The sequence below is a fragment of the Pipistrellus hanaki genome (assembly GCF_964339955.1).
Source record: "Pipistrellus hanaki genome assembly, chromosome: 13".
Lineage (NCBI taxonomy): Eukaryota > Metazoa > Chordata > Mammalia > Chiroptera > Vespertilionidae > Pipistrellus > Pipistrellus hanaki.
The window spans coordinates 54505791-54531267 of NC_140515.1; the positions used below are offsets into that span (position 1 = coordinate 54505791).

At 39.5% G+C, this 25477-nt stretch overlaps 1 protein-coding gene across 3 annotated transcripts in view; it reads left to right on the forward strand.

Moving 5' to 3' along the window:
- Positions 1 to 24700, forward strand: part of ABHD5 (abhydrolase domain containing 5, lysophosphatidic acid acyltransferase) — a 30463-nt gene extending 5763 nt beyond the window's left edge. The window contains exons 2-8 of one of the 3 annotated variants that reach the window (XR_014796719.1): positions 6938 to 7023; positions 10035 to 10407; positions 17626 to 17780; positions 19288 to 19399; positions 21708 to 21894; positions 23066 to 23910; positions 24071 to 24700. Coding sequence is in view for 1 of the 3 variants with exons in the window: in XM_084903250.1 (XP_084759376.1) it covers positions 6938 to 7023; positions 10035 to 10407; positions 17626 to 17780; positions 19288 to 19399; positions 21708 to 21894; positions 23066 to 23155 (1003 nt within the window). In the remaining 2 variants the exon portion in view is untranslated. Of the gene's footprint in view, positions 1 to 6937; positions 7024 to 10034; positions 10408 to 17625; positions 17781 to 19287; positions 19400 to 21707; positions 21895 to 23065 lie in introns of all 3 variants that reach the window. The other 2 variants (XR_014796720.1, XM_084903250.1) reach the window with 2 other exon arrangements.
- Positions 24701 to 25477: the final 777 nt, after the last annotated feature.

Genomic DNA, 25477 nt, shown 5'->3' on the forward strand with positions numbered 1-25477 from the left:
AAATGTATTTTTTTTTTATTTTAGAGAGGAAGAGAAAGGGAGAGAAAGCTAGAAACATCAGTTATGAGAGAATCATTGATTGGCTGACTCCTGCATTGCCCCCACTGGAAATATAGCCCGCAACTCAGGCATGTTCCCTGATGGAATCAAACCATGGCCTCCTGGTAATTAGGGCCACACTCAACCACTGAGCCATGCAGGTCAGCAAACTGTCTCGGGCCGCAGTTTGCCGCTCTGTTGACTAATGAGTTTGCCGACGACTGTGTAAAGCATTGCCCTTATCCAGAAGTTTTGACTTCAGGTTAAAGACATTAGTACATTATTAAAATGTTTTTTAAGTGTTTTTTCCTAAGGTAGTGGTCGGCAAACTCATTAGTCAACAGAGCAACAAACCATTGCTCGCAAGCCTCAGTTTGCCGACCACTGGGCTATTGGATAAACTTACTTCAGAACTAATATGCAGTGTCACTTGAATTTGTTAAGCAATTTAAATTACAGTAGAAATTGAAGATTGCACATGTAGCTTGCTTTAAGTATGTTTGATGCTGTGTCTGACTCCAGAATGCTTTGCTTACTGTGTGAGAGAAGGTAGGAAACAATTGTGGGGAAAAGCAGCACAGAGCTGTGTCTAAAATACTGATTCTCCAACTCTGACCTTTTAAGTAAAAATTACAGGTTAGAAATGAAAAAAAAAATGTTAAAAGAATGTTAATGTGTTACAATATATTAGAGGGCCTGTGTTGTCATTGATCTAAAGGTTAGTGATAAGGCATTTAAGTATTATTTACTTTTTAAAACTGGCATGTTAATCCCTTAAATTATGGGTATATGAGTCTCCCTCCCTCTCTCTCTCTCTCTCTCTCTCTCTTTTTCTCTCTTCTTTTTCCAAGAATGGAATTTAGAAAGTAATTTCTCAGGAAAGAAGGCTTTTATTTGTCCAAGTGTTATAATGTCCAATTTGGAAGTTTTCAATCATTTATTGGTTGAGGAATTACTTCAGAGGAATATGTATATATGCACCTCTAATTGGAATATTTATAACAAAAATCAAACTTCATAGTTGCTCTAAATGAGATAGAATACTGTGCTTACAGTAGCCTATAGAGACCGATAATAAACCTAATTTTTTTCTCTTAACAGTACTAGCATAGGGATAGAGGCCATTTATAAAATTGTAATATAATGAAATCCTTTTTACTTATAACCTAATTAGAAATGTTATTTAAGTGGCCAAGAGTGTGTGGAAATTGGCCAGATTTTTGTACATTTTCTTCAGAATACTTTGAAACCTCTTTCACTGTTTCACAATATTTATGGATTGTGCAATTCAGGTTTAGTAATACTATAGATATTCCAGTGACTTAGAGAACACAACAGGAATTACCAAGAAACTTAAATGTTGATTGGATAGGACATAAGTACAACATTAATGATATATTATTTATTTATTTTGAATATATATTTTTATTAATTTCAGAGAGGGAGAGGAAAAGAGGGAGAGAAACATCAGTGATGAGAGAGAAGCATTGATTGGCTGTCCCTGCACACCCCACACTGGGGATTGAGCCTTTAACCCCAGGCATGTGCCCTGACCAGGAATCGAACCATGATCTCCTGGTTCGTAGGTCAGTGCTCAAACACTGAGCCACACTGGCTGTGAGCCATCTGTGTCTTCTTTGGAAAAATGTCTATTCAAATCTTTTGCCCATTTTGATTGAGTTTTTTTGTTGTTATTGAGTTGTATCAGTTTTTTTTTTAAATGTATTTTAGATATTAACCCCTTACCAGATATATGGTCTACAAATGTCCTCCCTGTGAATGGCTTTACTTTATATTATGATTGATACTTGGGTCACTTCTGAATTTAGAGCCTCAGTAATGGATGATGGTGTTTCTTGATTATCTGCTTAAAGTCTGGAAGTTAAATTTTGCTTTTCTGTTTATTTTCCAAAAGCTATGAAGAGACTAACATGCAATGTCACTTGAATTTGTTAAGCAGTCTAAATTACAATGTAATATAAATTGCACATAGACATCTTGGTGTGTTGGTCACTCTTTTATAGGTGAGCCACATGAGTTTAATTTTTACTTTTAATTTTTTGACCTCAGAAGAATGTTTGGATATCTGACAAGCTTCAGTCTTATGCCCTTAGTTCTAGTCCTCCTAGACTAGAAATGCAGAACAACAGTGAATGACACAGAAGATCGTGTGACAGGGGCAGAGTCCCTTTGAGGATGAGATTAATTTACCTCACAGACAGGGGATGAGGTTGGATGGGTGTTCTAGAGAGTAATAGAGGTAGCAAGCTAAGGTGTGGGAACTTGTGAACGAAGATTGATCAGCTGAAGGATGGAAAATGTAGACCCTCTGCTTTTCACCCTATAGAGATATGTAAAACTCCACTTTAAAAAAATTACCTGCTTTGATGAAAACAAGAGGAGCATTAGTGGTTGAAAACTTTTAATGTAATTTTTAATGTAATGTTCTAAGCTTGCAAATGTAAAAATATTACTTTGCCTCTTGGATAAGACATCCTGTCCTTTGAAAGTTGGTTTTATGATGAGAGGTAGACAAAATTCCTGTATTACAGGCTGGAATATGACATTTTAAACTCTAGTGTCTTGTACATTGTAGAATGTAATTATTTTTTTTAAGATTGAAACAAAGATGGAATTTGCATGTCTATGGTGTCAGTTGGAATAATAGTAGATTATAGTTCATATCACTTATTTTCTTTTACCTTGTTTTGTATTGGCCTTTGATTCTCTCTGACAAGAACTGTGTAAAATTTGAGGGATATTTTAAAAAATTGATGGGACTGAGTTGTAACTAACTTCTTGGTACTAGTTCATATTTTTGTGACCACATATGGAACTTTGTGACTATTCCTGGATAAGAATGAAGGAGCTTCAGCTCAATAATGGCTTTAAATTTTTTAAGCTCTAAACATCATGAGATTCTTTTAACTGCTTATTAATCGCTTTTATCCAACAGTTGGAAAGGTGTTGAATAAATTAACAAGTTCATTGCTGATTAGTAAATAGGTTTATATGTTTACAAATAGGCTAATATTAATGTTTTACATTAGTTCATACTTTGATAATAAGTTATATGGAACATTTGTGGGAGATGCCTAGAGGTCTTACCTTATGCTGATAATAAAGGAGGTTAGGTCTAACGCTAACAGCAGAGACCATTGGAGTAGAGCCTCATTCTAATACAGGCTATAATGTATCTTCTCTGCAGACCTAAGGGATATGACTTTATCCTACAGGCAATGAGAACTCATATAGTATAAAGAAGGCAGACACCTGAATGAAAAAGGGGCTTTGAACTCAAATCTCTACTTGTGTCGTGTAACTTACTAGCTGTGTACTCTTGGACCTGCCTGGTATTTAATATTTCTGAACCTTTTTACATCTATGAAACAGAGATAACTTGGAATGAGAGTAATCTGGATTGTGAGTGACTTAATTATTCAGAAAACAGTTACTGAGTGCCTGTTATACATAATGCCCAAAGGAACTCTACAGAGAAGGGAAATGTAGAAGGATGAGCCTACAAAGCTGAGAAAAGCTGGATGCTGGGTCAACCCATCCAAAACTTAGCACATTTCTCTACTCACATCTATTCTTATTCATGTGTTCTGTGACGTCATTAGTGGCATTTAGACAAACTAGGAAGCCTCTATTATACCTTTATATCCAACCAGTTATCAAATCCAGCCATTTACTTTTTTTGGTATACCATTTTATTAGAATGAACTGGAGGCCTGGTGCATGAATTCGTGCATGGTGGGGCCTAGCTGGCCTGCCCAGATTGGTGCCAGTCAGGGCCGGCAGCGGGAAGAGGCTACAGGAGGTTGGCTGGTCGGCACGCCTCTATCGTGCTGGTTGGCTGGCCGCAGTGCATGTCATAGTGGCCGATTGTTCCAGTCGCTTGGCTTTTATATATATAGATTGCTTAAATATTAAGTGTTAATGGGTTGTATTTTGGGTCAAGATAGAGACCTTCATTATCATCCCAGAAAATTCTTTTATTACTCAAGTGATCCTCTTGTAATTCATTGCAACCAGTTCATTTTAGATGAAGCAATAACTTTTTTTTGTTCATATCATCAATGTATATTAATATGCAAGGTATAGGAATATAAATTGAGAATACAATTATAAGCACAAAGTCCTTAACTTTCAAGGAAATTACAGTTGGGTAAGGATTCTAATCTATATTTATAAAAGCCTAAGCCAGTGGTCAGCAAACTGTGGCTCGCGAGCCACATGTGGCTCTTTGGCCCCTTGAGTGTGGCTCTTTCACAAAATACCATGTGCAGGCATGCACATACAGTGCGATTGAAACTTCGTGGCCCATACACAGAAGTCAATTTTCAGCTTTCAAAAGAAATTTTAACCATTGTACTGTTGATATTTGACTCTGTTGACTAATGAGTTTGCCGACCACTGGCCTAAGCGACTGACTGTCCAACCGGTAGCTATGATGTGCAGTGACCACGAGGGGGCAGATGTTCAGTGCAGGAGCTGCAAGCTGCAGTGACTTAATAGCTGTGGTTCTCAGGTGATGCACCCGGAACCAAAGAGGAGGGAGCCCGATTCTGGGGTGAGTCACCCGAGAACCACCCTCTTGCAATCTGGGACCCTTTGGGGGATGACAGAGAGCCATTTTCAGCCCAGTCCCCACAGGCCAGGCCAAGGGACCCCACCAGTGCACGAATCCATGCACCAACCTCTAGTGAATAAATAAGAATTTTATAACACAACTTGGGAAGTAAGAAAATAAAGTTTGAGTATAGGGTGCCATCTTGCCACCTTGATCTAATCCTGTTGGGGAAATGAAATCTAATCTGAGGTTGGTGAGAAGTGTAGTGAATCACGAAAGGAAGGGGAGATGCACATTCCAAGGATGTTCAGAACCAAGAAGCAAGAGAACAGGGGATATTGTATGACTAGAGAATAGAGCGAGAATAAGAATGACATAAAGGATACTAGGGTGTCAGGTAAAGAGCTGGAGAAAGACTGAGTTTTCCATTGTAGGTGCCTTAACTTTGAGGCAAGGAATGATGCAGAATGACAATTCTTTGAACCCCTTCTAAACCTTGGCCAACATTCTTCCTTTAGGAATTACTGCATAACGATGGAGCATCATCTTAGTGACTTACTGTTATTGTCATCAGTGTAATGCTAGCTACCGTTCATTGGATGTTTCTACCTATTTTATCTGGGGACACACTTCATGTTCTATTTGTGACAGTGGTCCCCAAAGATAATGCTTTCCAAAGGTATGGCCATGTTCTAATCCTTGGAACCTGTGAATGGTACTTGATATGACAAAGACTTTGCAGACTTTTAACTGATTCAGTTAAAGATCATGAGATGATTCTGAATTATCTGAGTGGGCCCTAAATGGATTCACTAGTGTTCTTTCAAGTAATAGGCAGAGAAGATTATAGGCAGGCAGAAGAGGAGACAAAAAGAGAAGGCAGTGTGGTGATGAACTGGAGTGACCCTGCCACAGGGTAAGGGATACCAGCTTAGTGTATTTTAAAGGGTTTTATAATTATACTATGTCCTAACATAAGCTCATTCATCTATGGCGATCAAGTCAAAAGCAACTTCTGCTGATGCCAGGGCAGGAGTTGAGGGTCCATCCTCTCCTTGGCTGGCTACATCAAGGCATGTCACTTCCAGCCTCCCCACACCTTTCTCGCCTGATGCCTCGGGCCTGGTTCCTTTTTCTCTTTGTTCAGCTATCTTCTGCCAGGTGACTAGGTCATTTTTTTCATTTACTGTTTGTTGAAACCCAAAGTTTTTTCACTAAAATTAACCAGTTCATTCTAGTCAGATTGTACGAGGGCCAATCCCTGGGAAAAGTACAGAAGAGAGGATTACAGAGAAATGAAGCCAGAGCCATCAGATTTAGTCAGTCCCTCTTCTTCTGGACTTATATAATTTTCATTACCATTTAGCTAGATTGAGAGGGATTTCCTGGAATTTGCCACCATAGGCCACCTATAAGTTTACTCCACTTCCCCTGCCCCTGCATAGAAAGGAGGAAATACAAACAGGAGATGGCTTTAATGTCCTACTTTTAACTATTAGATTGGAAGCCTTATTATAAAAGCAATCTCATATTTTAATAAGATTTCTCTCAATCCTGATAGCAGTTATATTTTATACCCTCTCATGGTCTCTGACTTGCTTGCACTTCCACACTGGTAAGAGGCTGCCTGACAGTGGGAAGGGGAATGCCTTTTTTTGTCTCTCCTCCCCTCCCAATTTTTATTTATTGATTTTGAGAGAGAGAGAGCTGGGGGAAGGAAGAGAGAGAAACAGGATTTGTTGTTTCACTTATGTATGCATTTATTGGTTGATTCTTGTGTGTGCACTGACTTGGATTGAACTCAAAATCTTGGACAATGCTCTAATCCATTGTTTCCCAAACTTCTGACATATGTGTACCCCTTCTATAATTTTCGTAACGCCGAGTACCCCTCGTACTCATGAGAACATGGAATTTGGTGCAGCTAAGCACAGTGCAGTGCATACCCCCACCAAACTCCGGTGCAACGTGTACCCCCACCTAACTCTTCCCGTACCCCTGGGGGTATGTGTCCCACACTTTGGGAAACACTGCTGAGCTACTGGGCCAGGGTTTGTCTTTTCTTGGTCTGTCCATTTTTAACCCCCGATTATTTAGAATAACATAGGTAGACTTTGATATTCACTTGTAGGGTCACAGTTGGAGTTAAATGTCTGTAATCCAGTATTTACCACAACGCTTTGTTCTTATCAGGTGAATTTTGTCATATGTAGATAGCTTCACCCTCAACAAGTTTTCTATTCTGCTTTTCTTCTCTGTCTAATAGTCGGGAGTTGAGAAGAGCATTACCTCACCTCTTTGTGTTTTGTTTTGATGCTCTAGGTCAGGATGGCTAACTGGTTGGCTTCCCACATGGTGCCCTACGTCTACATCACAACTTAAAGAAGCTGAAGAGAAAATTTTAAAATGTAAGGCCTTCTTCTTATACATTAACAGTTGTTTGCTAAAATAGGTTCAGTATTCATATTGTCCTGAAACTTAAGATTTTGTGGTATGTTAGTTGTTTGCAGAACTTTTTTTTTTTTTTCTTTTTCATGTCATGAGCAAGAAGAGCAGGGGCTCCCAAACTTTTTGGTCTGGGTATCTGTTATATTCTTAGTAAGGACCCTAAGGAGCTTTGTTTATAGGTACCGGTAATAGGTGTCATTTACGATATTAGAAATTAAGACTGAGTAATTTAAAATATGTTAATTTATTAATTTATTTTAAAATAATAGTAATAAACCTATACAGTTAAAAGACGTAACATTTTCTAAAAATAACTACTTTTCAAATAGAAATGTAGTAAGTGTAGCATTGTTTACATGCTTACAAATCTCTTTACTGTCTGACTTAATATAAGGCATCTGGATTCTCATATTTGCTTCTGCATTTAGACTGTTGATAATCACATCTTTTGTGATCTCTGGAAAATTCCACTATGTACCCTCAAAGAATAAGAGTGAAATGGCAAATATAAAATACTAGTGGCCTGGTGCACAAATTCATAGGGACCAGTGGGGCCAGACCAGCTGGGGTAGGGGCTGTAGGCAGTTGTCCAGCTAGCCTTGCCCCTCGATCGAACTCCTGGTCGAGGGGACAATTTGCATATTACCCTTTTATTATATAGGATTTTTATTATTATCAAAATAGATTTGACCTCATAGATCTCCTAAAAGAGTCTTAAGGGTTCCCCAGAAGTTCCTAGACTATGCTTTAGGAATGGGCTATAGCCAGTCCAGAGCACATGTCTTGTAGAATGGAACAAGGTCTGGACCAGAACAAGGTAACCTAGTCTAGGCCTAGATCAGCAATCAGGTGATTACAAGATCTTTGGCAAGTCACTTTTCTCAGCTTCTTGATGTTTACCTATAAAACAAGGGGGTAGGAGGCTCCTTAAAATTCCTTTCAGTTCTAGTATTCTAGGTCTCTTTAATTCTACATTTATAATGGTGTGGAAACCTTTTTGTTTCTTTCTTTCTTATGGACACTGTAATTCACCCAGACTTGTGCTGTCTAGGTGTTCCCAGGTATCTGTGGGTATACTTTAACAATTGTGTTTATGGTATACCAGTAGTTCTCTTCTGCTGATACAATTTAGAGGCGTGGATTAAGTGATGCAGTTCACATATATGATTGTTGTGTGTGTATGTGCAAGTACTTGTTGTGTATGTCACGTATGTTTTTCATCCACTCTACCACAAATGAATTTTCTTGTTTGTGCATTTGAATGCTTCAGGAGTGGGTGACCATAACTGAATATAGCCATAGGAAGGGACAGCCAATCATCTGACATGGATTTTCAGCATGAAAATAAATTTCTACCCTATATGTTTGGGTAATCTTCTTCTCTATAAAGCTGTGAAAGACGTCATTGTGGTTTACTAAAAAAATTCTTACAAACTGCTAAGCTCACATGTGGTGGGACGTGGCTTCCCCTGTGCCTCCAGGTTACCTAGGTCCTCATCAACTCTGTGGAGTTCAACCTTGACTGTGTTCATGGCACGTATTATATCCAAGGTGGAGTGGTTGGCACTTCAAGGTGGCTAATACCTTGCATCTGGTTGCGATGCCTAAAAGGCCAACTCATGGATCTGAGCGTGATGAGAAATTTCTGAGGAAGATGTACCAGGTGCTGCTGAAGGTGGATGTGTTGGAGGGCAACCAGCAATGCCCAGAGTCTGCACATGAGTTCCCATCGGCTTGGGACTCCCCAGCGTGCTGCTGACTGATGCGGAAGCGAGAGTTAACCATGCCAGGCATCAGTTTTCATTCTGTAACTGTGTGTGTCTTTGTTCATGTTTGTCCTGTTTGCTAATTATACACCCAACCTTGGACCCAGTGACACACTAAACACAGTGAATGTCCTTGAGCTTGGTATTGTTTTTTTCCTCATTAAAGCTTCAAAAACAAACAGAAATTCTTGATAGGAGATAAGGAAGGCTACTAAATGCCCACCTCATGCATTTAACAAACATACTGATTTCCTACTGCTAAGTTCTAGGGATGCAGATAGGAGTGAGAATTGGCCCCAAGTCCAATATCAGACATGAAAGCAAGTGATAATGCAGGGGGTGAACTTGGCTCTCCATTGGTTGTCCACTGCAAGTGAACATCAAATAAACAAGGGGACATCTAAAGTGTATAGCCATTCAGTTAATAATTTAATGTAAATGAATTTCAGATTAGTTTCATCTTTAGTCTTTTTGGGAGATATTTAAAGTATTTAGTCTTACAGCATTAAAGGCAAGTAAGAATTTTTATAACTACAAAATGATAATGATTTGCACTTTCCAGAGAGAATTTTGGACTTGAACTCACACTATTGTCACTTATGCTGAGGAGTGCCTACCATAACATGTCACCTTTTTTCCTCTAAACTCTGAAATGACTTAAGATTTAGTTATGTGTTTAAATACGAGACTGTTAATCCTTTCCTAAATTTATTATTTACTTTTTAGGGAAAAAGGTTTCTTTTGAGTCTGCAATTTAGTCTTCAATGCTTAATCTTCAAGTGTTAGAAAAATTCAAGGTGGCATTCTTTTGTTTTGTTTGCAAGTATAGAGACCTCCAAATAACGGATTCAGTGAATATTGAGTTCCTCTCCATTTCTAGGGGTGAAGGACTCTCATTTGAGGAATGTGGAAAGAAGTCCAAAGAACTACATGACTTGCCAAAGACCTTGACCATACGAACTTGAGACTTGTCTGAGATGGATTGTCCTTCTTAGATGTAAAATACGATAGTTAAGAATTACTTGCTTTAGTGAAATGTATACTTTTTTTTTTCTTTTTTTTTTTAAGGAATGATATAAAGACTAAGATCATATGAATGGCAACCAGTTGATTTGTAGATTATTAATTTCTGATTGTTCTGAGAATACTTTCCCTTCTCAGAGGTAGTGAAGTTGAGCAGTTTTTTTCTTTTATGTTCTTATTAGGTGTCCCCTGTATATATAAAAAAGAAGCTGTTCGTATATCTAATGGAAATAAAATATGGACACTGAAGTTCTCTTACGATGTTCCAAATAAGACTCCACTTGTCCTTCTCCATGGTTTTGGAGGAGGCCTTGGACTCTGGGCACTGAACTATGAAGATCTTTGCACTGATAGACCCGTCTATGCTTTTGACCTGTTGGGCTTTGGACGGAGTAGTAGACCCATGTTTGACAATGAAGCGGAAGAAGTGGAGAATCAGTTTGTGGAATCCATTGAAGAGTGGAGATGTGCCCTAGGATTGGATAAAATGATCTTGCTTGGACACAACCTGGGTGGGTTCTTGGCTGCTGCTTACTCACTGAAGTACCCGAAAAGGTAAGTAATGGTGACACAAGAGAAGCACCTGTGCTAGTCTCTAGTTTCTATCTTTGGTGCTTTGTATCTGAGCCTTACAAGACAGATTCTCTTAAAAGACCCTAAACACATTACAATTAATGGCCAATTTAGTAGCTGAAATAATGATGTCAGATTTTCCTATTTCACATGCTACATATTGATAGAAGCTTAAGAAGGGACTTTCTATTTGTTAAACTTAGAATATATACAGTTGAAGCCACAAATAAAAGTTGTTGTGATATTGATTACTATTATTATCATTAGACTTATGGATCCAACAGGTTTTTCCTGGTTGAAATAAGCTGTAATAGGAAACCAGAAGGTTAGAAATTAGAATACCTAGTGCTATGTTTTGGCTTAGAGCAAAATCACTTAACCTCTAAGCTTTAGTTTCCTCTAAACTACAGAAAATATACCTGCATAGTGTATTTTAAAGGGTTTTATAATTATACTATGTCCTAACATTTATTGCTATAGAACTATTTTTCTAGTCATTTAATTAATAAGTTTTTGCCTCAGAATCTTTGTAGCATCTCCTCCTTTCTCTACCTGATTTTCTTGTGTTATTTCCTATTATTTATGTTACTTCTCTGAAGGAAGATCACGTTAGAGTGCTTTAAAAAAAAATGGAAGAAAAGTTCATTTTTTTGTTTATCTTTTGGAAAGAACCAAATAATAATCAGCATTTTTGGTTGCCAAGGAATTTTTTCCATTGGACTAATTTTTAAATCCAAAATTGCAACCAACTGTGACATTGAGGTCTGTGCATGAGACATTGGGTGATGGTCATTTTCAGAGTGCCTTTATGCACCCCTGAGGCTGCCCATTGCATAGCTCCATGTACATGTGGGGCAGCAGCCCTGTGTACCTGAGGTTTTCTTCCTCTGGAACAGCCAACTTTTCTATACAGATTCTTTATTTAAACGTCAACATTTACACTTGACTTTTGTGGAGAGTTTATGGTCCTGTGTGTGCTAGACAGTGATAGTTTTTTCAACTGGCAGATCAGTTCTTTTTAAAAAAAAAAAAAAAATCAAATTTCCTTCGCCTGGTTGGCTGTTTGGGATTACTGCCTTTAATTGTTCCTACGCTTAGGGACAAATGTTTGTCACTGAGAGAAGGAAGTGGATACTTTTCTGGTATAAGACAACAGGGTATTTGTGGGGATTGAACTTCCTTTGTTTCGTAACAGATGTTTATGAGGTCTCTCTTGTAGTATTTATCCCTTGGAGATGTGACATGGGCCAGACTCTGGTTATGAAACCCCTGAGTCTTAGAATCCTGGTCTCTTCGTGGCTATCTGCTACTTAAGTTAGGGAGATTTTTCACTTGCAGTTGTGAATGTTTAAAGAAATAAGGATTTTCAGAAGGGAATGATCACTTTAAAATTACCTATAAAAGAGAATAGCAACATATTTTGAATGACATGGTTGACAGAATAGGTACCTAAAACAAAGCCAGTGATTCCAGTCTTGGACTGACTACATTTATAGAAATTGAGATTTGAATGTTTGTGCCTAATACTAGAAATAAAACTAAAGTGTCAGGATCAAGAACCACCAAATATTAGCAATAGATGAATACGAGAAAGCTTGAAATAATTAGCATGTTTAAATTGGCTGATTGCTAACAAATATTGAGTAGAACTCTGAGTAGAATGTGTTGAATAGTCAATCCTGAATTCTTAACTGCATAACTTAAATTATTCAATGCAGGTTAATTTCAAAATAATGAGATTCTCTGGATTGTCAAATATCCCCAATCATTAATGAAGTTCAGTTAAAATCCTGTGCTTGGCACATAGTGGGTTCCAGTTTTATTTATTTATTTTTTTAGTATATTTTATTGATTATTTTACAGAGAGGAAGGGAGAAGGATAGAGAGTTAGAAACATCGATGAGAGAGAAACATCCATCAGCTGCCTCCTGCACACCTCCTACTGGGGATGTGCCTGCAACCAAGGTACATGCCTTGACCGGAATCGAACCTGGGACCCTTCAGTCCGCAGACCGACGCTCTACCACTGAGCCAAACTGGCTTCGGCAAGGGTGCCCAGTTTTAAATGAATGAAACAAGGAGGCTACTAGACTGATGTGGCTCCAATGCCATGGCCTATGTAAGCAAATCAGAATCTAAGCCTGCAAATGTCTCAAGGTTATGAAATCAAAAACTAAGGACAACGAATCACAAACAGCCAGTCTTTCCTTTTGCTTAATGGAGCATTCCTAACTACTTCTGGTTGGCACTGCCTGATTCACATTTGTTTTTGCTCAAATAAACTCTTAAAATTTTTAATATGCTTCATTTTACATTTTACCAGTATCAACTAAGCAAGTATGGAACTATCTACTCTAGATGTCTCTTATCCAACTTTCAGGTATTTCTTATAAACTAAAGAAAAGGACACTAAGTAACTAACTTAGAAAGTGTTTACAAGTTACAACAGAGTAGGTTACAACTGGTCTTTACTTCTTCAGGAAAAGGTTTTCAGATCATCTGACCTTTTGATCTTGCCTGGCTCTGTCCCCAGACTCTGCAGAGGTGGGCTGAACATTTCTTCTCAGCCTTTCTTGAGAAGAAAGGTGGTTCTACTTGATCTGAAGTTGGAGGTATTTAGTTTGTTGTGCTCCGGACTGTCCCATTCTCCCCCAGTGGCTTGGAGGCAATGGAAATACCTGAGCCTACCTCCATCTGAGCATTGCTCATTTGTTCACTCACTGGAGTTCTTTCTGATCCTTTTTTTCCTTTCCTTGTTGCATAAGTAGGTCCTGCAGACTCCCTTATGCATTTTAGTTCTTGCTCTGAATATTCTCCTTGTTATAATATATGTGGTTAGTGGCAGAACTTAAAATTTATGAAAGTCAGGTTTTATACCTTTGTTAGCACTTAGATTCAGCTGTCCCAAGGGGTTAGAGCTTGTGTGTTGTCCATCACTTTGCCCTTTATACTGCAATCACCTCACCATCTTCCAACTCAGGACCTACTCTAATGACTAAGCTGGAGAAGAGTGCCTCTTTATGTTTTTTTTTTGTTTGTTTTTTTAATATATTTTATTGATTTCTTACAGAGAGGAAGGAAGAGGATAGAGTTAGAAACATCATGACAGGGAAACATAGATCAGCTGCCTCCTGCACACCCTCCCCTGGGGATGTGCCCACAACCAGGACACATGCCCTTGACCGGAATTGAACCTGGGACCCTTCATTCCACAGGCCGACACTCTATCCGCTGAGCTAAACTGGTTAGGGCCTCTTTATGTTTTGAAATTGATGGGCTATTGTCCTCTTGTTCCTGCTCTGCTGGTTCTTTGTTTTTCATGTAGTTCAAGTCAGTCTCTGATTCTTGACAAAGGTGTCTGATAGGATGACTCATATGTGGTGTCTGGGTGGACCCATTTCTTAATCCTAGATGTGAACTAACAATCCCATCATGCTATCAGCTGCAGAATATGAGAGGCCAGGGTCTGGATTGCTACTATACTAATTTAGTTATACTACATTAAAACCAAATAACTACTATCAAATGAGATGATCTTTTCATTAGAAAAGGAGGCAAGAAGATAGCCTAGGAACTTGGTCTACTGCAGGGTTATAATAACCTGTGATACAAAAACCTGTGGTTAGTCTTTCCTGGAGGATGAAAGTCAAATTACTCACTGCTCATGTGGTTCTTGTCACTGTCTTCCCAGCTTCCTGGAATGAATTCTTCTCCAGTAGTCTTTCTATTTTTGCTACTGTACTATCTAACATTTACTTTATATTTATTATTTAATAACTTTGCACAGTCTCTCATTTTAAAGCCTTACAATAAAAAATAAGGAATAGTTGTTTTCTGAGGTAGTGGAAGTAGATGATATATATAACTCCAGTTTAGACATTATTGTAGAACTTTAAAAAAAATGATTTTCAAACTTTTTTTTACTAGAACCCTCAGTATGAGTTGTGTGTGTGTGTGTGTGTGTGTGTGTGTGAAACAAAGTTTAGTGCAATGATACACATATATTTTCTACTCCACATTATATAATTTTATTAAAAAACAATCAGGCCAGACTGGCTCTGACTAAATGGATTTTACTATCCACTAGTGAGTAACAACCTGCAAGATTAATATGAGAACTTATTGTGATGTTCTCATGTCATCTGGGAAACCAGGAAATCCAGACTCGATAGCTCCTCTGCTTTTTACTTGATTATATTTTACAAAATTTATATATCCTAAAGACAAGGACTGAAAGGAAATGTGGACAACAAGACTCCAAATGTTTACTGATCATCTGCTATGTGCTAAGCACTATGCTAGGTAAGAATGGCAGATGACACAGGATCAGTTATTAGAGCAATTTATTCTCATTTGTTAAGCTGCCATTCTTACCTAAAGATGATATTTTACAGATCCGTAGTAAACAGGCAAGCCAAATTTAAGGCAAAACCAAAACAATCACTTAACTTGACTTTCCCTCCCTCGAATTTTCCTTTGTCCTCTTCCTTCTTGGGTTAGCAGGTCTGTGAGAGTCTAGAGCAGACTGCGCAATATCCTACAACAGATTTTAACAAAAGTTTAGTCATCTTTTAGGGTAGAATAATTTTTTTTCTTTACGAGGTAAGTCAATAATGAATAATACCATTTTTTTTTTTAATCCTTACCTGAGGCTATTTTTCTCCATTGATTTTTAGAGGGAGTAAAAGGGAGGGGAAGAGACAGAGCGAGAGAAACATCAGTTGGTTGCCTCTTGGGGATCGAGCCTACAACCAAGATATGTGCCTTTAACTGGAATCGAACCTGTGACCCTTCAATGTGAGAGCCAACACTCTAACCACTGAGAAAAACTGGCCAAGACAATAATACTATGTTTTAACATTAATCTTTGCCACTTTCAAATTGGTGGCTAGTTCATAAATTCTGCTCATACCTCTGACCTTTCCCTTCCTCAAATCTCAATGTGGGCTGTATAAGAGGAATTTAGGAGGAAGTCAAAATGTCAGAAATAGTCTCTGCCATTAAAACAAAACAAACTCATTCCCATTCCCCTTCTTTACACTATTATAAAAATAACTAGAGGCCCAATGCACGAAATTTGTGCACTCAGAGGTCCCTCATCCCAGCCTGTGCAGTCCAGGAGCCCTTGGGGAATGTCTGACTGGGGAGCAGGCCAAAGCCGGCAGTCAAACACCCTTAGTGCTGTTGTGGAGGCGGGAGAGGCTCCCACCATTGCTGCTGCACTCGCCAGTCATGGACCGGGATTCTGGCTGAGTGGTGCTCTCCCTGTGGGAGTGCACTGACCACCAGGGGGCAGGTCCGGCACTGAGTGTCTGCCACCTGGTGGTCAGTGCACATCATAGCAGCTGGTCATTCCCCCGTTCGGTCGATTTGCATATAGCCTTTTATATAGGATAGTCTCATAGAACTTTTATGATTGAAGGCACTCAAGGTCTATAGAAATATCTTGCATGGCACATTTCCACGCAGATTCATAGTTACATTCTACAAATCTTGGTGTTATGAAATCTAGAGTGTAGTATTAGGACCAGCCTAGAGTTGATAAAAGTGAAGGGCTTTGCCTTTACTAATATCTTCCTTTTTTGTGCTTAGCTTGTCCTTAGGAGAGAGCCTTCTGCCCAATGGCTTGTTGGCATCTGTTAGTATCCTGAAGTCAGGAGATGTGCATTTTAATCCTTGTACTACATTTACTAGCTTTTTGTCCTGGAGCAGATCACACAGTGTACCTCAGATTCCTTCTCAAACCTGTGAGACAGAAGATTGGGCTGGCTTCTCCAAGGGCCCTGGGAGCTCTGGGTCTGTGTGCTGAAACTTTCTGTTGGAGAAAATGCAGTGAGAACAAAAGTGTGCTGGCAAAAGAGAAAAACATTTAATATCAGGAATAATAGCCACCTTTACCCTGTGTGCTGGTTTCTTTACTTTTCTGATTCATTTATGACTTAGGAAGGGGACTTTAGAATCATTGTCAATTCATCCCTGAGAGATTTTTGCTGGCATTTGTTGGCTGTTTTGTTTACAATTGAATATCATCTGTGTCAAGAAGACCCTTATGCTCTGCTTAGATCTGCGTGATTTACTATATAATATAGTAATGATATATTTATTTACTATATAATATAGCCACTGGAAGGAAGTACTCTGGGAGTTACGGCTTTCTTTCATCAGAAAGCAGTTTCAAAGGATGGAAAAATAAAACTATTAGTGATATGAAACAATTTTATGAGTTTAGACTGGAAAGTTTCTACCTCTTGTCGGTAAGGAAGAGAATTAGGGAAGGATAGCATCTGCGGCCAGTTTAGCATGATGTCATGGTACGGTAGGTGTGCTGCTCACCAAAATAGCATCCAAAACTGGGAAGTACCTTTCAGCCCATTTTACTACATTATCCTTATGTTTGTGAAAAGTCAATTTAAAGTTCTTTTGAACCCACTTAAACTCCTAATGCCTCCTAAACTATTTTATGAGTGTAATATTAATCTTCAGTCATTTCTGCAGTGTCTGCCTTGAGATCGATTGAACCACTGGATTTTTCTGAGTGGTCATCTGTCAGAGTGTAGCTTAAACAACAACAAATACAATTTCTCAAGAATAGTCACACAGTATCATATACTCTTAGATATCCTCTCAAATCCTATCACATCTCAAAAGTTTATATGTAACTAGTTTATATGTAATGAATCCGTGCACCAGTAACTCTCTGCAGGGCCTGGCCACTCTGCGCCCGCTGCCCAGAGCCTCTGCGTGGCCCAGAGGCCTATCCACGGGTGGGCACAGAACGCGTGCCTTGTCGCCAGGGCAGTGATGCAAGCATTTCGTGGGATGACGAAGCAGTCATTCCACCAGGCTGCTCACGCTGCCTGCTCACAGTGGCACCCCCGTGGGACTGGGGGACTCCAGCGAGGCTGAGAGGACTGGGCGCCGCCATCTTGTGGCTATAGGTACCACAGCATTGTGACGGAGTGACAGTTAATTTGCATATTTACCCATTACTAGATAGGATAAGAACATGATGTAACCTATTCAGTCCTTGGTCTTGTCTGATAGGATAAGAACATGATGTAACCTATTCAGTCCTTGGTCTTGTCTGTAATATGAAGGTTGTTAAAGGTGGTTCTTTTGTCTTTATTTCATAAATTGTGTTAATTCTTGACACTGGGGTGAATTTGCCAAATGAACGTAAATCTGTTCTTTTCCCAACAGGGTAAATCATCTCATTTTAGTGGAGCCTTGGGGTTTCCCTGAGCGACCGGACCTTGCTGATCAAGACAGACCAATTCCAGTCTGGATCAGAGCCCTGGGAGCAGTATTGACTCCCTTTAACCCTTTAGCTGGCCTCAGGATTGCAGGACCCTTTGGTGAGTGTTTAGATCTGTACCCTAGGAAAGCAGAATGTTTATAGATGAGCAGTAAAGAAGTATTTGTTGATCACCATTGTTAGTCAACATCTTAAAAACAAAGAGAAAAACTGAACCTTACTTTTTCTCCTCTAAAAAGTACCAGTCCATGCATAAAGATGAATGAAACCAGACCCTTCTCCTCAATGAGGAGTCTTTGAGGGACTGGGCTGGGGGGAGTGCTCTGTGGACCTGTTGGTGGCCATTAAAGAGCACTTGTCAGGCTGATGATATCCAGCTGCAGAGGTCCTGTCCAGCTGCAGAGGTCCTGTCCAGCTGCAGAGGTCCTGTCAGCTGCAGAGGTCATGTCCAGCTGCAGATTTTGAAGCCTGACTTGATCTACCATGGAAATGACGGCAACACTCACAGAATCTTTTCTCATCCTATAATGTCGGAGGGCTAAGCAGATAAGTTCTTTTCTGCAAAGATTTTGGAAACTCTTGTGTTTCCAGTCATATTTTGAGAAACCAGTACTTAGTCTTTGATTTAGGTTCATTTGACTCTCAGCTCCTCTGTTTTAGTCTCAAAGCCAAGGCAGTTTCCTTCCTTTTTGTCATAGATGGTGGTGGTCTGGACCTCCTCTGAACTACCTAAGAATCTTTGTAGTAAATGGTTTTGACTTGATCAGAAAAATAAAGTATGAAAAGAAATTAGGAGACAGTGGTAGAGGATGGATGCCTCCCATTTATTGCTTGCACATGAAGGTGGTGGTGATACTAGAGAGTAATGTAGACCAGTGGTCGGCAAACTCATTAGTCAATAGAGCGGCAAACCATACGTAGCTCTGCAGTTTGCCGACCACTGATGTAGACTATTAACTACATCATACAAATTCTTGATGGAGCTGCATGATTCCTTCAGAAATAGGAAGGAATGTCATTAAAGAACTAAGATCTTGCTAGAATAATAGGAAGTGATAGCAGAAAGGGAAACTGGTTAGTCCCTGGGCCCCAGAAATATGGTTCCTGCTCTTCATCTTCTTTCCTTTGGGGCCTTGTCCCTGTTCTCCCCTCAGGGCCATAGGACCACTGTGGGTGCCTGGAGTATTGTTAGTGACCCAAGCAGAAGCCCTGAATTTATTTTTTCCACAGAAATATATACCTCTTGGTAAAATATAAGTTCATTTTAGATATGAGCTGCTCTGTTCATCTGCTATGTTTAATAGAATCTATTTTCCTACAAAAACAAACCTTAGAAAACCTTAGAAAACAATGCTTTTGAATTAAAGAGCATCTGTGGGTCACTGTGGAACACTTGAATTCTTACTTTGAGCTCTCCTTAGGGAACTTGAGGAGAGCAGCTTCTAGGATACATGTTTCTTTCCACCTAAAATATACATTTGAATACGTATGTTGTAAGCATGTAATGCTCATTATATAAGCAAACACTGAAACTTTATGTATTAACCTATAAGTCAATTATAATTTAAAACACTGACCATTTAAAACATTCATTTTCTGTTAAATAGGTTTAAGTCTAGTACAGCGTTTAAGGCCTGATTTCAAACGGAAGTATGCTTCAATGTTTGAAGATGACACTGTGACAGAATACATCTACCACTGTAATGTCCAGACTCCAAGGTAAGGCTTATCATTCTGACTGCACTGTGTTCATAGTTTAGACTTTTCTTTTTTGAAAATATGCTAATAGTCTAGGAGATGTTATTAGTAGTTAAATGACTAATTCTTAAGTTACTCATCTATTCTTGGAGCACTTTTTGTGTAAAATACTGGATTCTGATAGGAGTTTGAAAAGTAAGGCCTGTTTTCTTCCCCTAAAATGCTTATGGATCACTTGAGGAAGTCTTGGTCTCAGGCATCTGTAAGAGACCGTCAGAGTTGAGAGAAAGAAGACTTCATATAAAACCACATCCCCAAACTGAAAAGGAAGGTTCTCCCAAAAAAGAGTGCTGGATTAAGCAATCTAAATAGTTTTCTGTATCGTGGATCTTCTTAGGACCTTTTATTCTGCTAAGGGTAATAAATCTCCCAAGTTCGGGGGAGATGTTATGCAGCATTTTTTAAGTTCATTTGATGATTGCACCTCTTGTTACTAAGCAGCTCTTAATGGTGAGGAGTAAGTAAAGAGTGGGGGTAGGGGAAGAGAGATCCTGCATGTATTTTGACAGTAATTACAAGGATAGAGAGAATGAGAGAACATAGTAGCTAGAGGGAGCAAGAAGGCCAAACATGGGTGTTTCTTATTTTAAAAAAACACACAAATAAGACTGAAAAAAATAGGGATATTGTGTGCAAGGAACCAAGGGAGAAAACAGAGCCCAAAGATGGTGGGGAGTTAGGAAGAGCCCGAAAGACAAGACCCTAGAGTTGGTAGGTTGAGGATCAAGAAGGGAGTATGAAGGTGAGCACTCCAGTTCTCATGCTTCTGTGTGTACCAGAATTCTTGGAGCTTGTTAAAAATGTGATTTCTGAGCTCTGTTTCAAGAGTCAGGCTTAGAAGTTCTGGGCTGCATCTAATGTAGCTGGGCCATGGCCCCCAAGTGGTACCTCATCCTATCTAAGATGGAGACTTGAGTATGAAAGGCCGAGAGGCTAGATGCAGAGTCAGTCTCCCTCACTTTTTTCCTCCCTAACTTTTGATAGCGAATATGTATACCTACTTCATTTAAGATTGAGACTATGGAAGCTATTGAGGTGTGACTATGGCCTCACTCTTTAATAAAGTGGGTTAGAGGGAGGCTGGAGAGGCTTGGAGTCCTCAAGAGATAGTTTTGTGACTCAGGCAGTAGGATCTGGTAGATTAGGTCTACACACTTTGACTTATTCCTACAATTTTTAGTGGTCTATCCCAGATACATCATGTGTTTTCCTACATGGTCTTAGTGTCTTACTCTTCACTTACATTTCATGATTACTTGTGCCTGTGGTAGCCTTTCTTACAGTGGACCTTAAAGCCTTCATAAAAGGCAATTCAAAATTACGCCTAATACTGTAAGAAAAGCAGGAATGACAGCAAAATGGGTCTATCCTTGGAGTTTGCAAAGTGTTGTGTAGCCATGATTACAAGAAGCAGGAAAGACTCAAGAAAGCAGTTCATTATATTCACAGGTTCCAAGAGATCACAGAAAGGCCAGGCTTTGGACAGGAGACAGAAGACAGGAGCAAAGGGAAAATAGGTCAGAGCCTCTATGGGGTCTTCCAGAAAGGCACCCAGCAGGCAGGGTGGCATTTGGGACTGGTCAGTGGAGTAAGGACGGTAGGCTCAAAGAGTGGGGATAGTCTCTAGGTGCTGGTTATCTGGTCCTGGATGGGTAAGGCAGAGGAATATTGCCTCCTAGATTGTTTGGGCAACCAAAGAGGCGGGATTCTGCACTCGTTCGTTTGCATATCAAAGGCATGTTCCCTGTGGAGTCCTTTGCCACCTCTAAGAAATGGCTAGTTCCTGGAGGCACATTCTTTCTCAGCCAGCAAGGTTTTAAGATGTCAAATGTTAAAAATATAAACAATACACAAAAAATGCTTAATTTTAATTTCTTACCTTGCTATAGGCCTATAAAAAGCTGGTGCTATGAACCTGTGGAAAAATTGTCTTCTATATTTGAAAAAAGTTAGAGTGAAAAAAATACATTTTAACTATTCCCATAGGAAATTTAATCATTTAATAACATGGAGTTAGGGCTGCAAATTTTGATTTGGCTTTAATTAACTAGAGTTTGGACATCCATGTTTTTCCAACAAAGCACACACCTTCTGCAGGGTGTATACAGAGGTATAAATCTTCTGTGGGGTTGTTCCTTACAGTTTCTACTAAATTGCTTTCTGTTTAAGCTGAGGTTTTTGTTAAGTGAGGAAGAAACTTAATTCGAGTCTGTTTTGATACATGCTCCTCCCCAAAGTCATCCGTGCGATTCTCTTCTTTTTCTTAAAGTGGTGAGACAGCGTTCAGAAACATGACTATTCCCTATGGATGGGCAAAAAGGCCGATGCTCCAGCGAATCGGCAAAATGGACCCTGACATTCCAGTCTCGGTGATCTACGGCGCCCGGTCCTGCATAGACGGCAATTCTGGCACCAGCATCCAGTCCTTACGACCACACTCATACGTGAAGACAATAGTAAGTGGGTGGCTTTCGGGGGTTTTCAGTTAGGTGAGATCTGTTCTGATCTTTGCCTTCAGTGAGATTGCTGGCCACCTATGCTTTCACACCTGAGCTGCGTGCTGCAGCCTCGGTCTGATCTGGGATCGCTGTGATGGGGTAGGACTGGACCCACACTGGTCTTCATGTCCAGGCGGTGAACTGCCCTTCTTTCGGCTGTGCCTGACCTCAGAGCCACAGTGTCTTTGAGGTGGGAGAGCCTGGAAGAGGGGTAGGTCCAGTAGCACCTTGGCCACGTCCCACCTCCCAAAGCAACACATGCTCACTTTGTTCAGTTTCTCTGCGGGCCCTGTCTCAGTGGTCAATTTGGAATGGTTTATTTGTTTATTTTTTTTATTTTTGCATGTTAAAATTTTAATGAAGCTCAATAGATTTTTTTCCTCTTTATTCTCTCAGATTCTTTATTTGAAAGAAATATCTACTTTGGCAAAAGTAGGTTTACAGTTGTGGGTACATGAAATAGTTGATTCTTGCATTGTTATTTATTAATTTTATTATTTTCCATATGAATAACTAACTGTAAACCTACTTTTACCCCAGCCTATATAGTACCTAGTTGCCTCAGAACAGTGTTGCTTATTCTTTTTTTTCTTTTCTTTTTTTCCCATAAAAAGCAAGTTGTTCACTTTATTACAGGTTAGTGCTTTCGTAAAATAAATATCATAGAATATCAAACAGACAGTGAGGGACAGCACGCTGTACAGAGCGTGAACCAGAGTTCATGGGGCCTCCCACTCTGTGCACGCATGCACGTGTATGCGTACACACACACACACACACACACACACACCCCTTCAGGGTTTGTACCGTTTCTCCTGCCCCCTCTCCAGCCACAGCTATGGGACAGTCATAGCTGATGTTGTCATTATGCGATTTGGAGAGAAACCAGAGTATTCTTTTTTATTTTTTAAATTGATTTCAGAGAAGAAGGGAGAGGGAGAGAGAGATAGAAACATCAAGATGAGAGAGAATCATTGATCAGCTGCCTCCTGCACGCCCCATATGGGGCATCAAGCCCTGTGTTTTGTTTACATATAGCTGTTCTGACTTTCATTGATAAGCATCTTTGCTTATGTCATTGCTTTAGTAAATCCTTCTCCTCCCTGACCACCTGCTTTTCCTTTCCCAGGCCATCCTTGGAGCGGGGCATTATGTGTATGCAGATCAGCCTGAGGATTTCAACCACAAGGTGAAGGAGATCTGTGACACTGTGGACTGAGCGCCGGGTGATGGGGGAAGCTCTGCCTGACGGAGCTCCTCCGCATCAGCCAGTCCCCGGGAAGAGGAAGGAACACAACAGAACCAGGCAGTCTTCTTGGCTGTACTTTGCACCTGTTTTCTCTGTGAAGCTGATTGCACACTTAAACCAGTTAGTGCCTTCTAGAAGAATGCCTTTCTTTCTCCCTCACAAAGCCAAAATATACACGAGCCTCCGAATCTAATAGCTTTAATAAAAGATTGTTTGTCGCTCTGCTGTTCTGAGAAATGGTAATTTTTTCAACTGAAATTTTTTTCATTTCTGTCTAACTTTGCTACGTCAGGCACTTTTTATATTTCAGTCTATATTGCCTATTTTAAAAAGTGATTTCTGTATTTATGTTTTATATACTGTAAAGTCGCACTTTATTTTCTTTGCTTGTGTTTGCCATGTCTAATAACTGATATATAATGCATCAACATTCAATGTGTTTTTATGTAAAAATGTGTCACCTTTTTAGAATACTTCACTTTTGAAATGGAGTGATGAGATAGCATTTTGGGTAAAAAATAGGAATTGATCACTAGCATTAATTTTTCTGATTTTCCTCTACTCTAAGGCTGCGAAGCCATGGTCAGCATTTTAAATGTGATCCAGCCTGACATATCTACAACGGTGTAACTCCTGGGGATCTCCTATGTGTGATGCAATTCTCCACTTCCAGCAAAACACAACAGTAATACCTAGGTCAGCGGTCGGCAAACCGCGGCTCGCAAGCCATATGCAGCTCTTTGGCCCCTTGAGTGTGGCTCTTCCACAAAATGCCATCTGCGGGCACATATGTACAGTGCCATTGAAATTTCGTGGCCCATTCGCAGAAGTCAGTTTTCGGCCTGGGCGATTCTATTTTGAAGAAGTGGCGTTAGGACACTCAAGGGGCCAAAGAGCCACATGTGGCTCGCGAGCAGCGGTTTGCTGACCACTGGCCTACCACTGACTTAGGTGATCTAAGTACTGAAAAGCCTTAACAAAGACTATTCTTCTTCCTCACGTGTTAGTCTTTTCTGTGAGCCAGGATGCAGCAAAGTGAACCGATTTCCTCACTGAGGGATAGTAGGACTGTTATCTTCCAGTAAGCCAAATCCTATCTCTTCATTAACATGTAATCTTGTAGATCGGTGCTAAAACTGGATTATATTTTTACCACTAAATATAAAAACAGATAGTGCTGTTACATCTCATGGCACCAGAGGTGAGCTAGCACTTGGGTTTGTTTGGTGTGTGTTTTTTTTTAAGTTTTGTGTTAATTTACATGCTTGAATTTATACTAAAATTCTGTAAAGTTGATTGAACTTTATTTAACAACAACTGCCATCAATTGTAGTACTTTTTTGATGTTTTAAAATGAGAACCTCTGGAACTGTGAAAAAGCTCCATGTGGTAACTGGAAGAAGAAAAAAGAACAGGATTGTCACGGACACAGCGTTTCTGACTCAGGTTTTGCTAATGTTCTTGTCTAGCAGAAAGGTGGTTATGGAAATAAAAACAGTAACCTAGAGCAAATAACTGTTTCATGGTTTTGACTGTTGCATTTTTTTAATGGTTAATTAGGAAATTTCTGACTGTTAGACATAAGGTTGTATGACTTGTTGATTAACTGCCAAAAAGACTGAATGTTTTCAACATCATTTCCCCTCAAAAGAATAAGCAATATATACAGATTACACTGAAGCAAAACAGATAGGTTTCCAATGAATTTGTCTCACTTGTCAGATTAAGTAGGTTAGTGCCAAAGTAAGAGCCAAGACATGTCTGATTTTCCTGCTTTAGAACCAAAATAGCCTTTACTTTTTAGTTGATAGTTTAGATGGCCAGATTCCAGCACATGTGGTACAAATAATTTGAGTGACACTTTGGTATTTTTGTTTGACAGACTCGCCTGTCTCCCTTAATTACTGTTTGCTGGACAAATGACAGGTTTCTGTGGAGGGGGCAGGGGTGGGGGGGGCAGTTTCTAGGTTCACTTAGTAAATGGGGTTTCAGCTACAAATGGGCCAAGTGGTTCAGGAAAATGATGTACCCGGTTGTCAAGTGGAACTTATTTTCCTACTGACTCATTTTGCTTTATTTGAAAAAGGTTGTCATAATCCTTTTTAGTAGTTAAATTTTACCTCCGGCTAAAGCATATGTAATTTTGTGAAGATTGAGCTAGCAGAGAAAATCAGCAGTCCTCAAATTCCTGAACATACAGTGGTTGGTAAATGTTTTTCAAAATCAATCACAGGATTTGATCTTTGCTAATCTATGCGCAACGTACTCCAATGTTATTTTACAGAATGAATT